General features: G+C 37.0%; 1 protein-coding gene across 2 annotated transcripts in view; it reads right to left on the bottom strand.

The window, feature by feature from the left end:
- POLR3B (RNA polymerase III subunit B) overlaps window positions 1-26,686 on the bottom strand; it is a 72,336-nt gene that overhangs the window by 26,856 nt on the left and 18,794 nt on the right. For both annotated transcript variants that reach the window (XM_014256684.2, XM_005527532.3), the window contains exons 11-20: window positions 26,155-26,271; window positions 25,530-25,664; window positions 20,380-20,541; window positions 16,924-17,124; window positions 15,734-15,896; window positions 13,550-13,703; window positions 12,204-12,278; window positions 11,325-11,423; window positions 7,679-7,806; window positions 677-886 (exon numbers count right to left, since the gene is read on the bottom strand). In XM_014256684.2, the coding sequence (XP_014112159.2) occupies window positions 677-886; window positions 7,679-7,806; window positions 11,325-11,423; window positions 12,204-12,278; window positions 13,550-13,703; window positions 15,734-15,896; window positions 16,924-17,124; window positions 20,380-20,541; window positions 25,530-25,664; window positions 26,155-26,271 (1,444 nt within the window). The remainder of the gene's footprint in view (window positions 1-676; window positions 887-7,678; window positions 7,807-11,324; window positions 11,424-12,203; window positions 12,279-13,549; window positions 13,704-15,733; window positions 15,897-16,923; window positions 17,125-20,379; window positions 20,542-25,529; window positions 25,665-26,154; window positions 26,272-26,686) is intronic.

Raw genomic sequence — 26,686 nt, 5'->3', positions numbered from 1 at the left:
TGTTTATGTACTTTTACTTAAAATACACTCCACCACAGATTTGGTATTTATTTTTAAGGAAGCAGGTAATTAATTTAGCCCTTAATAAACACTAAATTACTTGGCTTTAGACAATACTATTATTTTGTCATGGAAAGTAGGCAATACTGCTACTGCTCCGTCAGAACACCAAGTTTACAAAGACACAGACTGCCTCAGGTTCTATTCGTTCTCTAAATACATTCACAAATCTAATTTCATCTACTGCTTTTGTTACTGGTGGAAATAATGAGACCTCTCTGTTAGTAATGAACAAAGGTTCAGGTAAACATCTAAAAAGCAAGCCCAACAGAACAGATTAACTCATGCCTTATGTTTTCTGTAAACCAAGTATTTCCACTTTTTTATTTGAGGTAAGAAGTTAGCCAATTTTTTCTTATAATATTCAGACTCAGAACTTTATATGCATGTTGGCAGCTTCACCACACTATTGCATGCATGGAGCTACAATCACTAATCATACAGAAAACCAACAAAAGCATTCAAAGCAGCTTGGGAATTCAATTTCTTAACTGGAGATCTAATGCTCATAACTGCAATAGAAGTTATTACAGGATACCACTATAAGAAAACAAGTTTATTAGAATATATATTGGAAGACACACTGGAGAAGTGGGAAAGAGCTGATAGATCTTACCTCTGTCCAAAGAGGCCTTATTTAAGACGAGAGCATCTTCAATATCATAGCCACTGTAGCTCATCACAGCAACTGTGGCATTCTGTCCAGCAGGGAGTTTCTCAAAATCTATCAGTTCTATTGTTTTTGTTTTGACCATTGGCTTTTGTGGATAAGCAAGGAGATACATCAGAGTATCTATCCTGTTTCTTTGATTGTATCCAATTGTACCTGCATGCAAAAGAAAAACAAAAGCAGTGAACATCAGTGAGTTTTCTAGAAATGTCTGGCTAGAAAATTACCAAAATGCAAAATAATTAAAATCATACAGAAATTCTTCAAGAAAAGAGGAAAAAAAAATAATCCAAGACAAAACAATTTTACATTATTATATTAAAATAAATATGTAAGTAGTCTCTTAATTTAAGCTCCCAGAAAGAACTATTTTCTTTTGAACAGAGAAAACCTAAGCATCAATATAAAAAGAACAACAACAAAAGAAATAAAAGCCATTTGACTAAATACAGATAAGATGTTCTTTTTTAATCACAACACTGAATCCTGCAAGTATGAAGTTTGCTTTTATTGTTCTCATAGCTACTGGGTTTGGGTTTTTTTGTGGAGTTCAACTTGTGTGTCAGAGACCTGATCCAAAACAGAAAAGACTATCACTGAGTCCAAGAGAAACTGTGGATCAAGCTCTTCATCTTCAACCTCATATTTCCTTCCTTTTTTGGGCAATAATTAGTTCAACAGCAGCCTGTGTTAGAGTGGGACAAAGTATTAACAAAGCATACCACTAGCAGCAGCCAAGAGTGATTTACTTTCTGAAATTAGAAGCAGCATTGATAGAAAGACTACAGTAGAAGTCCACTTCTATATTTGTCTTTTTACATGAAATTAATTTTAAATTTACAGTTCAGAATTCAACCCTTTGTATACATCTCCCAGCTTGAGACTGAAATTTTTGGCCCTGTCCCATCAGAATGCCAAAGCGTCTCCTGAAATCTGAGGAAAAAATAATTAACACCCAGCAGGGAAACATAAACAGTTGTGTAGCAGAACAAAGGTTAAGGCAATCATATGTTATTGGAGTTTGCTGTACCAGGACTATGCTATGTCTCTAAGCAATTAAGAAATTACACTCTGAAAAGTTAACATTTTAAAGTTTTAAGTGTTAAATATTCTGCAGTACTTTGTCCTAAGGGTGTAAGTCTTTCAAAACCTTTCCATTTTCTCCTGCAGTTTCAGAGTCCGGCTGCTTTCTTGGAAATATCAAGGCAGTCAGTGTACCAGGAAGATTTCACATGGCCAGGAAGGATATCTGAACACAAACCTGCTCACTGGGGAGGTCAGCTTCACATTTTACATGCATCTACTTGCAATTCCCATTTACATTAAATGTCTAGAAAATCAAACTACAAAATCAGGCACTTCCAAAGACCTATCCTGTCCTTGGCACTAGGTTCACTTTCCTAAACCACAACAGGTCTACCCTTCCCATGGACAAGAATGGAGAGATAGCCCAACAGCTACTGTCTGAAAATGAACTGTTACAGCTGGCCTGGACTTTCCCAGGTTCTAGAAAGTAGATTTTCTTCTCAAATGACAAGAAAAATCTGGTAGAGTTGACAGGCTTAACTTGTCTCTTGCTTTTAAGCAGTTCTTTTTCTGTCTTTTTCTTGTATAATGAAATGAATCATCTCTGAATAGAATTTTTTGCCTCCCGTAAGACACAAACTGGTAGGGCCTGGATTCCTCAAGACTGAAGACCTTTGCAGTCCCACCCTGCAAAGCCCTACTTGGCCCTACCTAAATATTCCTGACATACTCTGAGAATTTAGTTAGACATTGTTCCCATTGTACTTTTGACTCAACCCCCCTGGTTTTCCCAGTCTACAGATAGGAAAATATACTTCCAAATTAAAAACTTAAGAGGTTTACACCATTATTCCCCTCTGCATCTAGAATTTGTGTGCTTTCAGAATAGGTTGCAGTGAAGCACAGTTTAAATGTTTTAGGTACATTTTCCTGATGTTGAGAGAAACTTTTCCAAGGGAAAATCATGCCAAACTTAACTTTCAAACTGCTTGCAATATTCTTCTTCTCTGATATCTTTATATGCTATACCTGGATGAAGGATGAAGTCTGGAGCACCAATTTTATCTTTTACACTGTAAGGGTGTCCTTTACACCCCAGTGACAATCTGTGGAAGTCCTCTATATATCAAGGATTTCAGATTACATTTTTACATATTTCAGGTAATGCAAATGATTTCTCTTCAGATGTTTCACGTATTCCAAAACTGGAAGTTTTATCAGAGGTTCAGATACGCCTAACAGAACTGCTACTGTCTGGGAGCCAGAAGCAACTGACATTACTGAGATTCTGAGCCTCAATAATAAACTATATTCAGGCTATTCTTCAGGAGATGAATGCTGTATCAAATTGAAAACATATACATATATATCGATGACAAATATGCTATAGGGCAGGAAAGAAACTGACTAGAGAGTGATTCCAGAGCACAAATGAAATAAATTACCCAAAAAACATGCCATAATATCAGCAATATTATTCCTAATTGCTAGGAATTAATGGTTATACAAATAATGCTTTCTCTAAACTGGGCTAACAAACCACAGCCTGAAACCACAATCTGCTTATTTAAAATAAAGCAGCAGCTCTCTGCAGAGGACTGGTGTGTTGGGACGTGCCCTCTGTGTGGGTGCTGAAATGAAAGAAGTCACTAGCTTTATTTCTGTTTTCTCACTGAAAGAACAGAGCCCTTGTTTGCTCTAGCCAAACAACCAAGCAAAAGTAAAGTATAATTAAAGTTCACCATAACAAACCCTGTTCACAATGACTCGCATTTATAATTACCCCAACAGCAAGAACCAATTTTTTTCATTGGTAATTAGCCCTGGTTAAAGCAAAACACACAAGGTTGACCTGGATACAACAAAGATCATTTTCTTGCTTTTCTCAGTACTTGATATATTGTGAATGCACGTGTGCATTCTTTCTTTTTTTTCTGTTTCCTGACAGGTTTGTTTTTTTTCTTTTTAAGTATCATTTGAGTATCCTTTAGTGTGAAATAATCACTATAAAAACACTACCTACTGATATTTAGCATAAATGAGGCATTGTTATTCTGATGCTGAAAGTTTTGAGAATTCACCAGAACACACAGCCAGCTAAAATAAGCATTAATCCAATTCTCCGGTGTATCACTTACAACAACATTAAACTGTACAATCAAAATTAACAAGGATACAGAAATCAATCTGCTTGAGCCAAAAGGGCTATTACTGCACATGCCAAGAAAAGAATTGCTGTAATTCTCTATTTCCCCTGTTTTCACCATGGATTTTCTATGATTCTGTCCTTTTATGTGAGCACAAAGCAAGAGAGCAAGAAGTATATTTTTTAAAAGCTGTGATAAGCCTTGCGGAGGGGGCTCCAACTCAACTCAGACAGATTGTCACAGTACGCACATTAAGTGATCTGGATGTTAAGTATTAGAAATACTCTTTTCACAGTAGAAAGATTAAGGAGTGGGTTAAAAGATTATGAGTAAGTTGTGGGGGGGTGTCGGAGGGGAGAGCTCATTTCTGCCTCAGCACTTCTGTGCCTACTACCAACGAGAGCAGAGGTGTCAAAACGGGGTCGTGTCACAGAGCACAAACACTCCTCAAAGAGCAGTGGCAGAACAGAGCTGCAGCCACAGCACATCCAGATCCAGCTGTGATGACCAGCAAAAGCTGGTTTTGCTTTGAGGTTTGTTTAGATTGTGTGCCCCTAGGCTAGCTTTGGGAGGACTCCAGCTCTCAGTCCACCGAAGAGCTTTCACAACTGTCAAAACCCCACAGCACTCAGTTCCTTGAAGCATATTTATCCTCTTAACTCAATTTTAACACATTCAGCTGGCTATAGTACAAGGCAGAGCAGTAGATAAAGGGCTTTGCTACTTCACAGAAGCAAAGCAGAAAGTACATCATACAGTAAGAAGCTTTGTTTGTAATATAAAAGTTTTTGCTTCATGATAAGCTTCTACATCAAAGCTCTCACCCACCAACATCTGTGCCCTTCCTTTTCTTTCAGAGGTTGAAGTAACAGTCAACACCCAAACCTTCATTTCCTTACTCAGCACTTGAGTTCATTTGAGTTGAAACTGCAGTGCACAGTTGGGCTGTGATTGTACAGCTTGCTTTGTGTACCCACGCCATCACTTACACAGTAGCACATGGGCATGTGCAATATGGGGATTACTGGCAGGAAAACTGTATGTTTTCATTCCTCTTATTAGGCTTTTACACAGTCACAGATGTACAATGTGTAAAACTGACTGGTTTTTTATGTCTTAATGGAATTAAAAAGTCCGGTTTAGAGCTATTTCTGTAACTGTAGAAGCCTTTGACCCTCTTAAGCATTATTTTACCAACACATGAAATGCAAACAGTACAGACTCTTGTATTTTCATCTTAAGTACTTCTGAGATTTTAAGGTACAACTGTTAACCTTGCACTGAAGTGTCAACATTCAACTGAGGTCTTTGCAGCTGCTGTTGTATTTACCACCTAACTTCCTTCCAGTCTTACAGTTCAACCTGCAACATATGGTAAATAATCTGTGCCAAAAGTGAGCGGCTTAATTTCAATTTAATTTTACTGAAATCCAGTTTGGTCATTAAGTGCAGCTCTAGTCCTCCAACAAGATGACTCACCTACCCCTGAAAGGGAGGTATTTTTCAGGGCATGTAATGCTCTCCAGAAGAAACATTACTATTTTAGGACCTAACACTTGTCAGGGACACTGGATTACAGACCTCACTGCAATCTCTGATGTCCACTCTCCGCTTACTTGTGCTTTCATGCCTTTCCTCAGCTTGATGTTGCTTAAAAAAGAGACTTAAAAAAGAGAAGACTATCCAAAGCTGTGGCACAGCAGCTGTGATGTGGTCAGAGGGGGTGGGTCAGTGTTGACAAGCACAAGGCTCTCCTCTCCCAGTCTGAACCTTGAGCTCCTTTCACTGCCCCAGGTTTTGACAGTCAAGGGAGTGACACAGAGAACTTGGACATGAGACTTTCCACATGGCAGTGCTGGATGAGAAGCTGCTCTGCAATTTCAGCATGGAGAAAGAAAGCACTAAAGGTGGATGGTTACTTAAAGGTTGGGGTTTGAAGCACTATATCACATCGCTCCACAAAAATAAACAGAAAAAAGTATGTGCAATGGAATGTAATGGGGGGAATACCCTCTAGGTCTCATCTGATCAATAAACGTAGAGAAAAATCTCTGCTCCACATATTGCCACTTATGGTGGCTTCTTTTTAAGCAGTTATTACAAAAAGCTTCAGGTGTTTGCAGGTACTTCAGAAGAGCAAAATATAGCTCAAGTCATGTGCCAACTTTTAAAATTTACTTTTATCTAGCTGCTTTTTCTTTGAGTCAGGTGTTTTGTCATAACAAACTGAAACAAAGGCTTTTTTTTATTGCTCAAGATATTCAATGGCTTTTGTGTTCCTAGCGTCAGCAGGAACGTCAGAGGATTGTATCCAAGGAGCTAAATGTGCAAGACCTAGGGTCAAAGCAGCTGAATACACCAACCTCAGAAAACACAGACAATGAATTGCAAATGACACTCAAAACAAAACGGGGAAAAAAACCTTCACACAGAAAACTACAAAAGAACTCCACAGATACTGAATTGGCTTTCTGTACACACTGATCCTGCTTAACTGTGTGTGGTAACTAACCAAACCTTCTGAGACTAATAGTCATAAAATAGAGACTCAGGGGTGGGGGAAAGATAATGGGATGGGGGAGAACTGTAAGGAAAAAGATTGCATCGCTCCTCTTTCCACCCACCCACCCTTTCTCTTTTTTTAAATTTAAATAGAGAACATGTATCTTGCTATTTTCTGTTTTCATGTGCTCAACATGACAGTTCAGCATAAGGCAGTTACTTTGCTATTAATTCTGCTGGAGAAGTCTCACAAAAGGTGCAGTGTTTCAGCTTTGAACACAGAGCACAAAATAAATGGTTTGGTAAACCTAACTGAAGTGGCAGTTTCTTCATGAGACAGAGTTGTGCTACTGTAGCTCCCAACTTGCAAGCAAGCCATCAATACAAGCCATGAAACCAGCCTGTAAAGCACCAGTCTGAATGCAGCTGTCTGAATTGATGTATGACTGCTCAGGCTCCTCTGCCTCAATCACAGGCCACAGACTTGGACACATTAATGCTGGTTTCTCTGAGTATTAAAGAAAGGATTAGAACTTCACTGCTGTCAATTACCCACGCAGCAGCAAATTTACAAAACAGTTGGGTTTTAATGACCAGATACGACATTGTCAAATGAAATAGTAAGTAATCAGAAAATTGATTTTGTTTCAGTACTCACCCTCTTCATCCAAAACAACAAAAGCACAAAATCTAAACCATGGCTGTGGAAAGTGTTCAAATAACTAACCACTCTCTTTCACACTTGATTCTTCTTGCTCTCTCATGTAAATGTTAACTATTGATACATTTATTTTTACGACAATTACTCAACCAGTCAAGGAAACGCTCCTCAATCTGTGCTCTGTCTCTCTTTGTGAGAACACTTTTCAACTCTTTTTTGTCTGGAAACACACAGCACATGGCAGCATACAGAGAAAAAAAAAACACTCTGCCAATCCTGCAGATATGCTGAAAATTTGAAAGTTATGATGATTTCCAATAAAACACAATAGAAAATGCGAAAATGTCCCAGTTTATTAAAATTTTCTTTTAAGTGTTAAGAACTGCAGATATAATCTTAAATAAAACTGACTGGTACTTTTTTCACATTAATCTTTCCAAGTTTCAGAGGTAAATTCTTTTTTTTTTCTCAAAGCTAAAGAAGTGCTCTGTTACATTTCCTAGCAAAGCTTTAATGTGAACCAGGAAAGAAAGAATTTTTCTTTGTCACTTTTGCTACATAGCTTCAAAAACTAAATAACACTTCAAAGAGGAATAAAAAGTGAAGTCTTACCCATGGCTTGTTTCCCCATGGCACACTGGTAAGTGTTTCTTGGGGACTGGTTGTGGTGAGGATATGGAATCAGCCCAGCACAGACACCCAGAAGCGTGAAAGGCTCTATCTCCAAATGGGTTGTATCTCTTAAAAGAAAGAGTACAAATTATGGCAGGCTTGTGAACAAACAACTTCAGTAGAATTTATTTAATTTAGCAGTATCTCATAACACTTTAAATTCAATTCTGTTCAGGAGAATGTAAGTCAGTAGGACCTCAAAACATGGATTCATTACAGGATTTTTATTTTTATTACTAAAACCCAACAACTTTATTTTGGCTTTGTTTCTACATGAAAAGAAATGAAGGAGAAATAAATCGGGGTTTATGACATTCTGTAACGGAGGAACAGCCTCCAGATAATGACAACCTGAGGGAGCTCAGTAAGACAATAAAATATCAGTTTATACAGTAAGACCCAAAATGCCTTAAGGAAAGTCTTCTCATGTAATGAGAGCCCTCCTCATCAAATCACTAATCTCAGAGATCCAGAAATCCACTGGAGAGATGGAAGAAGGAAGAGCACAACAGATTCAGGTATTAAAAAAACTGTTTTAGTTTTCCAGGGTCAGCTGTATCAGTTAAAGAGAAAACATCTGTCTCCAAACCAGATCCAATGCCATAGGTACATGACATAATACAACACTATTTGAAAAGCTCTGCAAATATTTTGGAAGTGATTATGTTGTTAAAAGACAGTACTCATGAGAAGTAAAAAGCCAGGGAAAAGGAGTAAAGACAGAGAGACAATTTGTTCTATCTGGCATGAGCTTCAGAAGAGAAAGTCCATGCTCAACAAAGACAAATCATAGCACATTTTGGGATGCAAGTGGACAGACTAATAACTAAGAATGAAGTGTACAATAATGCTTGGCTGGAGCAGATAGGAATTTAAATCAAGATAAGTAATTAGGAAGTGGGGAATTATGAAATACAGATGATTATAACTAAACCTATTCAAAGCCTATCTTTCCTGGATTTATTACAGATAGCTTGGGTTTATGCATATATTGCTTCTCCCACACGTCTAAACCCAATGCATTCTGAAAATCTCATCTCATGTTTGACTTCTCTTGGAAGTCTTTTGGAAGACATTAATTATTGAAATAAATTAATTTGATTACTAAACTTTAGGATCTTGCCAAGGAAGTGACAGAAAAGTCTTTATTATGGCAACACTCAAAAGACAGCCAAGCACCTTAAGCTAAAAAAGGCTAAGGAATTACCCACAAGCACAAACAGACTGAAGAAAAGTGCCAGCAGAAACTTAGATAAACAATATATGTACTACTGGAAGAATAATGAAATCTGAAAAAAAACCAGACCTGGAAATCCTGAGGATTAAGCCAATGAAGCTATCTATCAGTCCTAGAAATCTTTATAAACCACAAATACACCTGAACAACCTAAAAACTACCTGCTGACCAAAGCACAGCCACTGTTTTTCTCCACTTGATAGAAAAGCAGCAATGTTGTCTAAAGCCTGTCTTAATACTAATAGGTGAATCCAAACTGCAGTCAAGTAATTGCAAAATGGTCTCAAGAGCCAGAATCAAACTTAAAGCAGAGACTCCTCCTCCATTCTGCAGAGCTTCACAGAACTGCTGACACTTTTCAAACAATAAAACCAGAGGCTTGAGACTTACTGATAGTGAAGTTTGCAAATTTCTTCAGAGGGTACAAGTGCTTAGCAGTAGATAAACGTTTGCATATAGGGTATTCAACAAAATTTCTTCTTCCAGTGAGGTGAATCCTATTTCAAACAAAGATGATGCAACCTACACAGGTTCTACTACCTTATGAAGTATTCAAGAGTGCTAATGGGAGACCTTCAAACCTTGCAGTTTCTGCAGGTCAAAAATGCCACTGCCAGAACCAGGCCCAAGAAAGGAAAGGCAACCTTATGAGTTCGAAAGCAGTTACAAATGTTTAAGGAAGAAACTGAACGCACTAGAGGCAAATACTCCAAAGAAAACCCCTCTAATAGGATTGGAAAGATAAAGAGAGGATACTGTAGCTAAAAGAAGCCTATATTACAAAAGTAGGAATGTTAGTGGGATATTTCAGATAGTGGGTTGTATCAGTTGCATTACCAGAACAAGCTGTACCAACACGGTCACACCATTTAAAATGCAAGATGATCATCTGGGGAAAGGGGTTACACAACTCAACTATTCAGGATGTAGGGAGTATCATTACCAAACACAAGGAGCAATGTGCTCATAGAATGCAAGCTCAGATACTTATGGCACTGTTAGCCACTGTTAGCATTGAAGCCAAACTCAGAACAACTGATGGACAATACAAGAATCTTCTGAGCTTCCTGGCAGTTGTTGTGGTGTCCTTTCCCCACACTGGTCCATTGCAAGTTCACTTTCTCCTCCTCTTTTGGACTAAACAATGATTTCATGTGATACATTCCCATTAACCTTCCTAGCTGAGTCAGCTGTCCTGTAACTTAAATTTTCAGCTCCGGTGCTTTGTGGAAATTATTTAATTTTGGCACAAATGACAGCAATTGTGTGCGCTCTTCTTTGCTCATGTATACAGAACTCAGTCAAGAGCATGCAAGAGTAATTTCTTAAAGTGATAAAGTCTTCAAAAGCCTGGATAGGAGCAATGCAATTTAATTAGCAGAGTTAATGCATTCCATTTAGCAAAGGTTAAAGATAATTGAAGGGCTCACCCAGCTCCACTGAAATCAATGATGTATTTCTATTAGCTTGCAGGAATACTTGAGCATGACAGATTATTTGGAAAAAGAATTTTCTGCATAAATCTACTGATCAAACATTTCACAGAGATAACTTCTAGCATTTCACATTCAGCCTTCAGTTCACAGGATATTGTCAGAGAAACATTAAAAACCAGTAAAAAGATAGGAGGACTCAAAAATTTAAAAGAATTCTTCCTTTAATGTGGGCTCTTTAATCACAGTCAGAAGACAAGGGTAAAAAAAATTGCAGCAGGTCCTTCAAATATGTGGAAAACATAACAGATCTGGAAATATTTCTGAATTAAAATCACATATCAAAAATGGTTTTAAGATGTGTGGTAAAAAATACACATAATGATGCAGACATTTTTACCAGGACCTATTATACATCTAAAAGTCAAAGGGAAGGTCTCATCCCAGCACTCCATTTACTATAAGGTGGGTGTCTAGAGTCCCTTTATAGCCAGAAAATAAATTTCTAAATAATCATGATATGCTAAGTTAATCAAACAACACGTGGAACCATTTGCCTTCTGGACATCTGTTGGGTAAAATTATTTATGATGAGCAGCCCAATGATCAGAACAAAAAAAAAAAAAAGAGCCACATCCAGAGAAAGAAAGGATATACCTTTAAGTATTTAGTATTTTTGAGAGTCAGTAGCAAGAACAGATCTCCCAAAATCTAAACCATTTTTAGTAACTTCCCATGGATAATTTAGGATGTGTGCAGACAGATTTCTTTCTTTAGCTTTCATTTGGAGTAGTTTCAACCATTAGCAAGGGAGCAGTGTGTACATGTGAAAATAGTAACATTATTTATATATTTCCATTTCAGAGAGTCACCCTATGAAAGATTTTCCCATACCAGTTAATGAATGCATACTTACTTATTGATTGTATTTTCATACAGGGCAATGTTACAGTCATTTTCTTCATTCACATCCAAATATTCAACAAGGCCTTCATGCAAGAAATCTTCAAAATTCCTACATATAAATTAAAAATTACACTAGAAGTACTGTCTTATATTTCTGCAAACATAAAGTACTTAGTATATATATTAAAGGACTGTAATATGTAAAGTTAAACCAGATAAATATTCTTACATGTAAAGTTCTGTGCATTATTACATATTGATAAAAAATGTGTTTTTTTAATTAATCCTGTTGCCCACTCACTGCTTCACAGTCTGACAGATGAATATTACTTACTTGAACAACTAAATAAAATCTTCCCATATGTAATCATCATCACTGTAAATGTAGGCAAATATAAGGATAATCATATACATTTTTGTGATAGTTTTGTGAAATTTAATTAGAGCTAAATTTAAATGCCTTTGTGTAAGTGTGGTGTTTTTAAAAAATATATAAACTAAGAATTTGCAGAAACTTTGAAAACTTTTTAAAAAACTCTGAATGTGCCTAGTTTAGGGTGGTTAAGTTGATACTCCTGTGAGGTATTTGATTTTTCGATCAGGAGAAGAATGATACTGCCTCAAACCTTCCACTTGCAGAAAGATGAAGCTGTGAGATGTATTTATTCTGTATACTCACCAAATCTCACAGCAGTAACAAAATAAGAACACAAGCCTTAATTTGACTTTAAACAGAAAATCTCCAGTAGAGAGATTATGAACTTATATAGGAGAGCAGACTTCTCTAATTAGCTAACCCCAAGACTGCGAAATACTGACTGACTGACTGAAGCACCTTCACACAGTATTTACTTGGTGAAAATTAGTATGGTCTACTTGAATTGTGTACCTGTATCCCTGAGCCAGTTCTTCCATATGCTTGTTTGTAACTGCAGGTTTCTGCTTCTTGACAATTATGTAAGGCCTGAAATAGATATATATCAAAAAAAAGATTGCCATAGCAAATACTTAAACAGGTAACTTAATTTATACTTACACTAAGAACCCTACCTATGCACAACCTATTCTGTAAACTGTTATTAAAATTTATTGGCCTTTAACTGATAAAACCACATAAATAAAATCAGTAACTATTTATTTAAAATGTGTATCAGAAAAATCAAGACTTACATTTTGAGGTGAAAGCCATTCTTTCCCCTTTAAATCATTCAACTAAAATTTTTTAAGTTTTTCCTAAAGATTTTGATGTTGGCTTTAAAAGATTTGAGATTTCCCCAACTACAAAGCTAAGAACAGCATTTAGTACCGTGGTTACTGCAGGGATTTTACAGGACACTAAGTGAACAGTTTGTGCTCATGTGTCCACATGCAAAGTTGCATTTTGCAATTGCCTACATGCTGTGAAGTACAGGCATTTACTGTGGGTGATCTCTGGTGAATCCATAAATTTCAACAGCACATGGATCTCTGAAGGCTTCCCTACCACACAAAAACACTGACACAAAGGATGGCATGCAAGAAGGCAACGTCAAGGGCTGTTGCTATTTGGACAAGTTGCTTTGATAAAGAGCAGCAAATAGCTACAAGATACTTGTGGAGTCCCCTCTGAAGTCTAAATAACTGTTAGAAGACTAATAAGCACTTTTAAATGGTTAACAGGGATATCTGAACAATTGCAGGGTGAGGGGTGCTACAAAGCAAACTTGGTAAAGCCTTGCAAATCCACATGATTTCCCTTGCTTTAATTTTAAAAATTTAAAGCTTTACTCACATCTCCCAAACTATACGTATTAGCCCTGACTGGAAAAGTGATTTCTCTGCCACCGAATATGCCACTACTCTGGATCCCTTGACCAGGTATGATTAATTGATGGTTTGTGCATTTACTATTTTGGAGCCTCTGACATGCCACAAACTGCATTCAACATGCTCTGAGATTCAATTAATGAATAAAGCGGAAAACCACCAGTAGTTGTGACTGCTGCTTTGTTCGAGTGCACACAGAATATGCACACAGCCAGTTAATGCTAAAATATGTATACATTCATTAACCCATTCTGCCTCTTCCAACCTCTGCCTGTTTTGAATGACGGCTATTTAAGGAGAAAAGAGATGCTCAAGTCGTACTAAACTTGTTAAAATTTGTTTAAATCTGTTCCCATGAAAGTCTTAGCCCAGCATAGAACAGTGTTTATAGCCAGTTCAGTAGTGAGGCAATTCTGATAAGAAGTTTACCTGCACAATCTTCCTCCATCAGAGGAAATGTAGACACATCTGTCAGACAGATTTGTAGAGATGGAAACAAATTCATTGATATAACCCGCTCGACGCAAGATCCGAAAGGTGTTGACTAATTTCTGGTGATCACGTATGACTCCAAGGATGTTACCTGTTCAGAGAGAGAATAAATACCTGGTGCATCCTTAGCACATCCAAAACAATTTACAAATTCTGATCATGTGTGGCATGCATAGTACTTCCTGCTTCTTGCAAATAATCTGAATGTGCCTAGTTTAGGGTGGTTAAGTTGATCTCCCTTCTCTAAGGTGAATAAGAATTGGCTCTTTTTCCCTTTCGATTCAAAATTGTCAGAATTTCACAAGTCATCTACCTGCATGCTTCCAAAGAGCCTAAGAAATCAAATGATGTGTTTCTTCCAGCTTTCTTCAAGTATGTTTCTGCTCAGGTGCCCATTCATCAGTTGCTGCACAAGTTAGCAACTCTGAAGTCTGCAATTTCAACTGTACTGAAATGGATTCAAAGTTTCCAAGAACAGGCTAAGGAATGGCCCTCCTGCCTTGTCAGAAATTTTAAAGTCCTGAAATTTTGATATATGTGATCACTCACATCAGCACCAGAATTTCTCTTTCAGGTACTTAGCTCAACTCAGCTATCTTGGCAGGGCACTTCAGCTCATACTTTTATCTTCTGATGCATAATGAAAAAACAAGAGAGTAAAATTCATTTAAAGAGTCACCTGCCCAAATATATATTAATATATATTAATATATATTAATATCTATTTATATATTAATATATAAAATAAACATCTATGGTCACATTTTAAAAATTTTAAAGGAGAAGACAAAGGATGATATTTAAGGAATTTATAAGACAACAGAAAGGTTTTTACAGCTTAAAGAACTTGCACTTAACAGATCATCTGCCTTCTTAAGTCATAAGTTTAAATCAGGACCAAGTCCACAAGTTTCAATTTTTTATGGATTAAACCCACAAACCACTGGACTGAACAGCAACTTGGCTTGCCTCACTTAGTACTAATTCATCTACGTTTGGGAACATACTATCTTGTTCCATATTGCAAACTGAGCTTGTGAAGGAACAGTCCAATATTTTGGCTCTGCACTCGTCTTTGGACCATAAAACAAGACAGAAGAGAGTGCACGTGGTTTCACTGAACCTTATCTTCAACACACTGCTACAGAAAAGCAAAGCAAAGGAATGCAGTTCGGTCAAGTGTTGCTCTAATGTTACTGGGAAAAGACAGGGTTGAAGAACAACTGCTGTTTAATTCAAGGGTAAATGAAGAACTTATTCATGGTGGCAGACGTTACACACTGGTCCCTGGAAGCGGATGCTGCTGACAAAAGGCTACTTTGAAGTCAGAGTTATAGTTATAAAAATGTCAGTATTTTGAAATCTGACACCATAGTACCTGTTGTTTTAGAAATGTTAACAGTTCAGTTGTAAAAGAAATATGAACGTGCAGATGCAAAGCACGTGTGCCAATCCATCCCTTTAACAAGAGAGACCTGTTTTCCATGGCCTAATTTTTCTAATCACACACAAAGCAAGATGCTCCTTCAAAGGTAGTTTTAAAGAGAATAGCACTGCTGAACTTCCCAAACAATATTTTGATGTTTTCTTTTTGTTTTTAAAGGCACTTTAAAATGCATGAATATATATATATATATATATATATATATAAACATATAAAGATTACAGAAAACTAAATACTTTCTGTAAAGGAAGATCTGAATCTGTAAATTTATTACAATATTACAAATTGAAGTTATTTTCTTTTAAAAGTACTTTACGAGTGGTACCTCCTTTGGGCAATATCTGAAAAAACAAACAGACCTCTAGTTGAATGTGCATATTTTTGTGCCTCTTTATGCAAGTGGGCTTAAAAACAGGGCTGAAATTTGAGAAAGCTTCAATTTCCCAGCTACACACATCTGCAGTCAGAGTTCTGAAGACACAACTTCATGCAACTAAGTGTCATCATCTGGCCCATCTACTTTGCCCAACCCTATCAAAATATTTACAGAGGAAATTATTTGCACATGGAAAGCAGCATCTGCAGTTGACTGTGCTCCAAGAACTACTGGAGAGTTTCTGAAGCCTAACTCTCCATCAGCAACAAATCAGAGTCAAGACTGCTGAAAAGTAACGTACCATTAAGAAAAACCAGGAACACGTTTGGGTATGAAAGTTCTTCACCGCAGAGCAAGTTGACATCTTCAACTCCAAGATTACTGGCTAATTTAATAATTGGGCCATCTTCCATATCCGTAGTAATATGAGTCATGAGGGCAAGGTTTTTAACCAAACCACAGGCCTAGGAAAAAACAAAACCAAAACCCACTAATTTTATTCCTTCTCTTTCTATGTGTTATTACTGTACTTGCATTTTCCTCTCCAAACTGTACTTATGACTGACAAAAACAAAAAGATGATAAAGTACAAAGTGAAAGAAATTAAACAAATTAATGACCCTGAAATTTTGGAGGAAAAGAATGGTTAGCTTTTCTATATCACATTGAAATGTATTGTTTTAGCATTTACAGGCTAATAAAAAATACAGGCACTGAAATATATTTTAAATTAACCAACCATGTATAACCCTATATTTCTCTCCTTAGCTACTCAGCAACATAATGGAAATATAAAATCAGTCCATTTATCAATTTTCCACGTATCCTGTATAACACAAACATTAACATTTTTAAATGAAAAAGTATCTTCTTACACAGTGTAACTTTATTTCAACTACTTAATGAGACTTGCTTATATTGAATTGTTCAGAGTTCCTCCCCCAAGAGTATCTTCTATTCAGAAAAAAAAAAAGAAATAAAAGGAAAGCAAAACAAAACAAAAAAACTGTCAGAATCAATTTTTTGGTTTAAATATGTACAAAGATGGTTTTCTTCCTCAAGCTAATGGCTAAAGAAATACTGGTACATATTTCCAGAAACATTGCAGGTTGATGCTGCAACTTCAAAACAGAATGTTTATTACAGAACAAAGGGAGAGGGGTTTAGGACTCCTCTCTTTCTGCTCTCATCAGAAGAGAACAAGTAGTTCCACTGCAAAAATGGGACCTGTTCATGTCATTCTCATATAGCCAAATACTTTCAGAACTGCTTCCAGTCTATGCAGGAGAAAAAAGGCAATATAGTAAGGAGGACCAGGATGTAAACAGGTGGGATGTAAGAAGTAAGTTGTGTTATCAGGCTGAGGATAATTTATCTCTCCAGAAACCTCCTCATCAGAACTATTCCTCTGATGAGGACTACTTGCTTCAAATTCAAGTGTCTCCATTCCTCAGGACAAGAAACACAGAAAGCAAAATAGAAACTCCTCACCTCTCCTTCAGGAGTGTCAGAAGGGCAGAGCATCCCCCACTGAGATGGCTGTAGTGATCGAGGACCACTCACTTTCCTTGTCTTTTCAAACTGAGAAGAGATCCTGGTCATCATTCCCAGAGCAGATATGTAAGACAAGCGGGACAAGACTTGTGTCACACCTTGGCGGTCCATCTTGAATCTCTTTAGAGACCAATTTCCCTGTAGAATAAAATTAATGTTTCAAAAGAATTTGTGCAGCTTGTCCTTGTCTTAACTTTGTCCAGTGTCTAGACAGAATGGTATCTGAGGAGCTTTGCAAAACAAATGTTGCCCATTTATAGAAAAAATAGTTTTTAACTATCTGCCTATAAACTCCTAATTATAGCATTTCTGTGCTAAGTATTAAATAGAAGTTGAAACAAAAGGACTGCTCTTTCACATGAGAGGATACTTTTGCTATTACATATTCAATCACACAAATATTCTTTTTCGTCTGTCCCTCACAGGTAAATCAATACTCAAATTTAGCCAAATCAAATTATTTTGGTTTTGTTTTATAGATTTTTTTTGTTTAGTTTTTAAAAAAGAAAGGAAAGTCTTTGGAGTGATATGAATACTTTTACAATAGATCCCACGAGCTTTCAGTTTTGCCTTTTCCATTAGTTACTTTTGTAGAAAACACAGACATTTATGCTGGAGAAGTCTGACATCAAAGCCCTCTACTTTTTTGAATCCTTTTGTTTTTGGAATCCAGAGGAAAAAGACTCATTGATGTGTCTTCCCAGAAAAGAGAGAGTGTGTGGGTGGGTGGGTGTGTGGATGTGGAAGGAGTAGATCTACCCAACCTCTATTTGAATTACATCAAATATGAAATGCAAGATCCATGCACATCTCAGAGTGTTTGTGTTTCAGAACTGTCACTGGCACTATCACATGTGGTTTTAATTAAGAGAACAGAGGAGCTCAGAGCATATTCCAGGACACATATTCTATGCTGAGCAGATTAATAATCTCTACTGCTATCTTGAAATTTGGTGCTACAATTTTTGCCTTTGTGACATTTATTCCATATCCAGTTCTCCAAACTTGAGTCAATGGATACAGAAAGTTTCTGTCTGAAATACTATTTACTCCAGGCACCATGTTACTGGTCAGTCCAAAGATAACATTGTCCCAAGAACTGCTAAGAATTCTGCTATTCTTGAACCATTTTGGCCAAATTCAGCTCACCAGTAATAACAAATAATTTGAAGCTCGCTTGCTGTACTACACCAAAGCCCTTTTAGAGAGTGATTTGCTTGGGTTTTTTATTTTCACTTTTAACAGCACAATCCCATTCAGTAATCAACAGGAAGAAAACACCACCCATACAAATGACTTTGTTATTTGCTTCCACTGGAGACTATCAAATACCTCGAATTTGTAATAGCAAATGGGAAGACATTATGCCCAATGGCAAGTCAGCCAAAAGAAATCTGTTCATTTGTTCAGCATCTTTGGGAAGAGTTCTCTCGCTGACCATTTCATCCTTTAAAGACTGGGAGTTATGAGACTGTAAGTGGAACAATACAATAAATCAGTAGTTTTTCTTCACACTAGAAAGTATTGCATCTGTACGCTAAATAAATATGTGGTTTCTCCTTTGCTGCCCAGAAGACTCTAAAATCAAAAAGACTAGGAAAAAATAAAAATACTGCCTGAAGAAGTCATACAAAATATTCTTTATGCTTTGGAAGGGACAGACTAGATCTTTCAAAAGTTGTCCACAAAAAAAGAAAACCGAAAGTGTCCAGGGCAGTTGTCCACCCCCATTGAGAACATCCTATTGAGAACTCTTATGAATGGGAATTTTCCCCCTCAGTGGCATCAGGTGGTTCTTAGGATGCTGGAATGTCCATGAGGCTTGTGGCACTACTGCCTGTCCTACCTTCTTTTCTGGGCTTTTCCAGGGTAAGGAGAGGACCCGGAGCAAATATCACTGAGTACCACTGTACAGCTGATGCAGTCGGGCTATGAATTCTTTTGCATGCTACTGGTGTAATTATGAATCTGCTCAGTTATTTCATGCTCTTTGAGACTATCATTGAAGCATTCTGGTGAGATTGGAGATTGTCATTTCCAAGAATGGTTTTTATGGTATTTGCTTAATCTCTTGAATGGTGTGCACTGGGCATTGTTCCTGAGAAATTATTTTTCAATGCTTAAGAGCAGATGGTGTTTAACTGCTTATGTGGCAGTAAAAAAAAGTCCAAAGACAGAGGAAGAACGAAGACTTTACTGAATATGGACTGAATATTTGCAGATTTATCTCTGTCAGTCCAAATGGAAAAACTGGCACAAGCTAGAAGAAAGCACTAGCATTTAGAGCAACAAATCTGTCAATTGTTTTGGTTATGTGCACTGCAGAGATTTAACTACATTTGGGGCACTCATAAAATTAAACAGTGATAAGCTTTAACATTGGGATTTGTAAGTTACAGGCTGTTGGTGGTTTTGGATGCAGTATGTGGAGTTAATTTGTTTACAACAACCAAAGAAAAACCTCAGTTTCATGCTAGGCAGAAAAGCCCTCACAAGAGTACCAAAGATTAAAAATTAAGTTCCACAATTTTTACCAGTTCCTACAATACTTAAGTCTAATCTAATTTCTTTTAACAATCATGCATTTCAAAGTCTTTTACAAGCTACTAGCTGGATTTCAGGAGCAATCACACAAATTGCTCTTGCAGATGTCTGAGGTGAAAGAAAAAGTTAGTATCTATTATTGTTCTTGTCTACTGGTGTGAATGAGACTATCTGTTCCAGCAGAAGATGGAAACAGACTAAAATCCAACCAAGACAAAATTTAAAGGGCAATTATAAGGTTTTTTTTTAAAAAAGGATAATATGGCATGGATATTATGGCATGCAACAGATTTTCCTGTTAGATAGATCAGCACCATTAGCACAGAAGTACTAACTTCTATGCTGCAAATTTGTTCATTCCAGCAGCTTCAAAATAAAAAGGCATTGCCCTCAAAGAGCTCAAAATTGAGGTTGAGGGGATTTTTTTCCCCTCTTGTTCATGATGTTTTCCTGCTGTTTTTCAAAAATCTTTTGTACAAATGATGTAACCTGACCCCAGCTAAATCCAGATAATAAAAAACCACACAGTCAAGTAGAACCTAGAAGACAGTCAGTTGGATAAATACAACCATGACCACTTTTATTTTAAATTTGCCTGTTTCTACCATTCCTTCTCAAAAATTAAAACATCAGCTTGAAATAAAAGATGCTTGATCATTATTGATTCTTCAGTGAATTCCGAACACCCTGCCCATGACGGAATTTTGCAATTTTAATCTATAAAAAACATGAAATAGATCTGCTTTTTAAACCAAAACCAGAAGGTTCACCAAAAATAAATGTATGCACTTCCATCATTCACTGTGGTGGAAAAGCTTTGCATCCTAGAATGAGAACAGAAATACTTACTGTGGAGATGGCATTGACCATGCCATTGGTGATCTGGTCCTGCCGCATGTGCTTCACGACATCAAACTGAGCTGCACGCTGCTTGGGGATGACCTGGTCAGCAATCTTCTTCAGCTCTGAGTTAAATTTTTTGAACAAATCTTCAAACAGAAGAGAAAGAAGCTGGAAATACAAAACAGTTAAGGGAAAAATTATACTTCTTCAAGTCTAGGAAATGGGGAAGGAGAGGGGAGACACAAGTTTAATATTTCTACCTTTCTACTTGTCAGTTAACAGGTAGAAATAACTTTTCTGTTTCACAAATGATAATTTTATCCCAAGTTTTTTGCCTTGTTACAGTATTTGAGAACTTATTTCATAATAGAAATTAAGTACAATGGTCTAAGTTTATGCACTTACTCCTTTTTGCTTTGCTTTTCCTTCACAGTATTTTAGTGCAGCCATATTTCTCTATGCTATCCAACTATTTTCCCTAATCTGCTACATTATAATGCAGCTAATTTACTTCTTCCTCCCTAAAGTTACAAACTCTTTTAGAGATATAATACCCTAAATGTACAACCCTGAATTACACACAAGATTTGGAGGCAACACTGGTTTTTACTCTAATACATACCTCAGGTTTCATAGGCAGCTTCCTTACTCATACACAGTTTTATCCTGCTACTTTCTGCTAATCACAATCTGTGGAAAACTAATTACACCCACAGAGGTCACCTGGTTCAACATCTGTCACTGTTTTCTAGAACTGCTACTATCTGGAAAGTGCAATACTCTTCAAATCTCTCCCTTAAAAAATAAAAACCAACAACCCAAAAAGTCTTCAGTTTAGGCAATAAAGCTACATAACTCAGCTGAATATGAAAAAAAAACCCCAAACAATCAACCCAAAATGAACCCAGTAACAGAACTGGTCAAAAGTGTTGCATTTTAAGACAATTATTTCTTGTATATTAATTATTTCTTAAAATAGCCATAAAAAGAAAAATCTACCAAAGATGTAATCTGACTTTTTTCTCCAATCTGCTTTGTTTTTGCAGTGTGCTCAGCCTCTTCTTGCAACAGCAATAGTTTTCCAAAACATTTAAACCTGCACCTCATGCTCACAATGAGTAGCTTTGCAAGTAAGCAATGTAAACTCTAAAGCCTCACAATCCAGTCCTGGGACTTGAGTCTAAAACAGCTCCAAGTTTCAGAAGAACCAAAAATGCAGCTTCCAGAAATGGTAGTTTCCAGTCTACAAAGCACTCATTGTAGAAGAAGCTATGTGCTCATCCATCACAAGCTAAGACATTCTGGAGTAATTTGTACCATACAATTTTTGTATATGCAGAATAAAACTGTATTTTAACTGTCTCCATGAGACACAGTCCCCACCTTTCCTCACCTTCTGGAAAGAAGAAAGTAAACCACTCTCATTCCTCTCTCCTAGGATGGACCACTAGCTTTCACCTCCTTTCCTCTACCTCTGTGTTCCAGCTGGGCTGACCAAAGCATTTGGCAAATGACACTGTAAAGCTGGTAACAACACGCACTGTATGCTAACCCTTGACAAAAGTGGAATCCTACTGCCAGTCTGGACAGACAGGTTTTTTAGACCTGACCTTGGAATGAGAGGAAGGTGCTGCAGACCCTCTTTCCCTACCTGATGTTTGTAATACCATTAACAGACACAAAATTATACCCTCTCACCACTGTCACAAGAAATCCAGTCATCTGCAAGTCACCTCCAACTCACCCGTGACTTCACCATTAGTTGAAATTAGATTTCCACAAGAAATAAAAGGAACTTCTATGAAGCATTGTCTTAGGAAGGAGAACCCACTGGTGCCCAAAAAAATAAGATTATAAGGGAAGAATTTCAAAAGTTCAAAAGGGGGAAAAGTTAAGTAGAGGAAATGTGTCATTTTAAGATGGCTGATATGACAATCATGTTAAGAACTAAACTTTTTTGAAATTAACTACAGTAAACATTTGATCTCAAGAGCTTTGAGCAGGATTTAAACACTTAACTAAACACTTGAAAAGATCACTCAGAACACATTTTCATACTTGATTCCTTGATCAAAAAGCTGCAAGAATCTCTGAATTCCATATGCCATGGGGTTTGTAAAGCCACACCATCCTTCCTCTTCTCTAACTAATAAAGTCAGTTACACCCCAAGTACACCAACTTGTTACTATCTGCCAGTCTGGAAAGCCTCATACTTTGCTAATTTCACTCACAGACTCTAAGAGCTCTGACTATCTGGCAAAGAAGAATCTCACAATAACCACATTATTTAGGTCAAGAGCAAGAGATTAAAGAAAAAGGATGGAATGCCACTGATAATATTCAATGGATTTCATAGTTAGTCCAGAGCCTTTCAGCCTTCTTCAGAGAGGAGCACTAAGGAGCAAATTATATTTAAGGAAAAAAAAAATACTGACAGCTCATCAATTGATTTTCATTGAAAATCCTAAGAAAAATTAATAAAGAAGTTAAGCTGCTGAAATACAGTTTCAGCAATTAGCTTAATGTCAGAGAATTCTAATTAGGTGCCTTGAGATTGCTATTTAGCGTTTAAGCCTTTAGAGTGCCAAATTCTCCCTTTCACACAAACTGGTTGCAAAATTAAAGACATTAGGCAGCCTTAATTATATTATCAGAACAGCTGGGATTAGGCAATCTCTGAAGTCAAGGCGGTATTCTTTTGTCACAGGGTAGAAATCCCTTGCTTTCCAGGGTGCCGGATTTTGGTGCTGTTCCATATCTCACCCATACAAAGCAAGCTGCATTAGAAACAAAAAAAAAAAAAAAATTGAGGACAAAGAACAGAGTAATGCTTAGCAAATAATGAACACATTAAGGGAAGAGAAAAGGTAGGTGAAAAGATTAAGCCTGAAATCGGTAGGTTTTGCTAACACCTCAGCTGGCACCTGGCCTACCGAGCCTCTAGTGGCAGACAGACTAAGAGAAAGCTCTGTAAACCAGCTTGGCTAGTGGATACAACTCTGTTATCTAAAGCTAAAGCACATTTCGTACTCTCTTGTCCCATGGGGTGTGAAATTAGCAGCTATTGTTTTCACACATTTTTATAAACACAATGCCATTTATGTCTTTACACTGTTTAGACCACTGTGTTTTTCTCCTCACATGGGAATCTTTTTCTTTTTTTTTTTTTCATTTATTCAGATTTTAAATCAACAGGATTTTTATTCCAGGAACATGCTGGCATTAAAAAAACAAAAATGAAAACAAACTACCACCAACCACTTTATCCACACAAATTTTAGCTAAACACAAATATCTAGAAACACTCTACACTACTTAGTCTGCAATCCAACAAAAATAGTATTTCACCAAAAAAATGGCAGAGGGGAATTCAACCATTCAGCTTGAAATGACCATTTAAAATACCACAAGAGAGAAAGAACTATTCTTAAACAAGTGTTAAAACCCCCATACCTAGTTCTCCTTGATGTAGAAAAAATATGCATCGGCTTTGTTGTGATGATCCCCTACATTTAAAACCTTTTCCCACATAATTTAAAACAACTTTGGTTGTTAACATCTGTGTGAGCAGAGGCCTTATTCTTACAGCTTGTAGAAAATTCTTGACCTGTTCTACTTTCTGCTTCTAGAAGTATTGGGGAAAAAAAAAACCTACTCCTTCAAAGTTAAATAAGAACAATCTGATGACCAAGCAAAAACTAATTTTACTGATTACAATCCATACTGAACTACAGCAATATTACAGCAGAAATCAATCACAGCTTAAAATATTTATCCCATTAGAGCGTTGCACTAATGTACATTTACTACTCCTTACACTTTAGAAACATATTCTGTCTCAGCACCAGGGTAAAAATTTGATGAACAGTGAAGATATTAATTTGAAGAAAGAATTTTCTTATCCTAACAAGTTAAAAACATTTTTTTCATTGCATTTGTGCCTCAGATGTGCTCAAGAGTGCCATCTGAGTTTCTTCAGAAACTAAGGACTAGACTAAACTTCAGAAACTAGGAAGCAAAGCATGTGGTTTTTACTCTAAAATAATAGCACTGTGTGTATATGTGTTCACATATGTACATAGAGGGCAGGGCTGAAAGGAGGAGTATGAAACAATATGCAAGCACACATCTTAAAAAGTGTAATAAAATGAGAATGTCCACTGGATAGGAACAAAAAGGAACAAATACTGTTATGTGTGTGGAAACAGAAATCCCAATACAAATGCTGTGAGCAGCAGAGATGCAGTTTCTGCCATCCAGTGTATTTTGTGTACTTGTCTGAATTTCTGACGCATGACCAATAACCACAGGTGACACCAACTACTGAAACTCCAACTTACATTAGAACTGAACACAGCAAAGCCATTTTAATATAAACTGTTTAACCAAATAAGCACATAAGGCAAGGAAAAATCCAATCCATATTAGCCAAGCAGTTCTTTCAGCTGACAGGCCAATTCCTCTTGCCTTAGGATGATGCAGTTTGGCCAACAGCTGTGAACTGCCACCCTCTCTGCAAAAGGATGCTTCCAGGCAGATACCTCAAACCATTCCCTCTTTTACAGCCCTTTGATACTGCCTCTGCCTCCAGTGTCAAGATTCTGCAAGCAGAGAACTCCACAAAATTGACTTTCATTAGTTGCTAAAGTTAACTTTGAGACACTCATTTTGTTAACTAATGCTACTCTAGAGGCCAGACAGGCAGATGACAACAAATTGTGGGAGGTTTGAGTGGCTGTTCTGTGAGCTGTTACACAAGCTGGATTCTTCACAGTGGGACAGCCTGAACCTGACATGCAGGCACCTCCTTTGTCCCAGTTTATTCCTTTACCCAGCTGCTTAGAGGGGAACACTGGGGGACAGCTCTTACTGCTGCCTTCTCAACATTAATAGTATTATGCCACAACTAGAACTGATGCTGTATATGCACTGCTCTGTCCCTTTGTCTGGTATAAAGAGGCAATACAGAAGTGAGGATATAATGTATTAGTCTCAATCATGGAAGAGATCTTTGAGTCAACACAGAAAAGCCAACAAAAATAAAATGAGAGGGAAAACACTTCAATTGAGAAGACAGGATACTCCTTATTCTACATTTTTTCATAGGAGACAGTTACAAAACCCAGAAACGTTTGGCTCTGAAGTAAAAACTCACCTGCCCTGCCAGCTCCAAACGTTTATTTCCATAATAGTCTCTGTCATCTACTTTATTTTCTCCTTGAGCCAAAATCACTCTGCGTACCATCACTGCTGTGTATATGCACTTAGCACGAAAATTGAATTCCTTCACCTGTGAACAAAAAACCCAAAAAAACTAATCAAAACAAAAACACACCAATGTTTCAGGATCAGCAACTTAGTTCTCGTTCAGACAAACATCCATTTAAATCACTGGTAATATGGGCTGACTGAGCTACAAAAGGGGTTTCAGTGTTTTACTTTCTTTAAAAATGTAAAAAAATATATATTAGTTACTTTGAAGCAGATGGCAAATGAAAGTAAATCAGAATAAAGGTATATAGGTCATGAGATGAAAGTTCTGAATTAACACCTGATACTGCCTGGCTATGCAGAAAAGTATAGTTTGATTAGTTCAACGGTACAGTATTTCACAAAGATTTCTTTTGACTCAATCCAAGTCTTCCCCTTTATTTTGAGGATGATTTACTTTATCTCAGCTACAAAGCCATCAAAGACATTTTTCCCTGCCAACAAAGCTCACACCATAAATAACCATACAAGATTACTCCTGTTTAATAAACTCCCAGAACGTCACATACAAGCACATGGGTCAGAATGGTTGATGCCAGCAGCTCTCGGGCTTCTTCCATCTTTGTTTTCTTTGGGCCTCCCCACATCCTTTGCCTTCGTACTTTGTTTCCAATGTACTTCAATGCCTGTGAAGGAGGGAATTAACCTGAGTTAATATCAGAGTCGTAACCTATACAAATATACACACACGTGGAGTTATGTGTGTATTCCTCAACCAGTGCAATCTCACCAGCCATGGATGATACAAACACCAAAGAAACCGCAAAATAACAAAGACGTAAGTGATACTAAGGAAAAAAACCCTGAAAATTGACACAATTGACTATGCATACAACATGTTTATCACAGGTTGGTAACATTTGGAACAGAAAGGGGTGAAAATTCTTTACAATGATACTGAAAGAAAGGATATGGCAGGTATATAGAAAAAAGGATTCTATAAATTCCAAAGATACCTAGTTCATTTATTTAGAATTTTCACCTTCAGTTCTTTTGTGTGCTTGCTATATTTCATTCAGATATTAAACCATGAGGTGACAC

This window comes from Pseudopodoces humilis, chromosome 5 (genome assembly GCF_049639895.1).
Source record: "Pseudopodoces humilis isolate 2021_Gansu_Grassland_sample_001 chromosome 5, ASM4963989v1, whole genome shotgun sequence".
In the NCBI taxonomy this organism is placed as follows: Eukaryota; Metazoa; Chordata; class Aves; order Passeriformes; family Paridae; genus Pseudopodoces; species Pseudopodoces humilis.
Note: the sequence above shows the minus strand (reverse complement) of the source record. Positions and strands in the feature narration are given on the sequence as shown.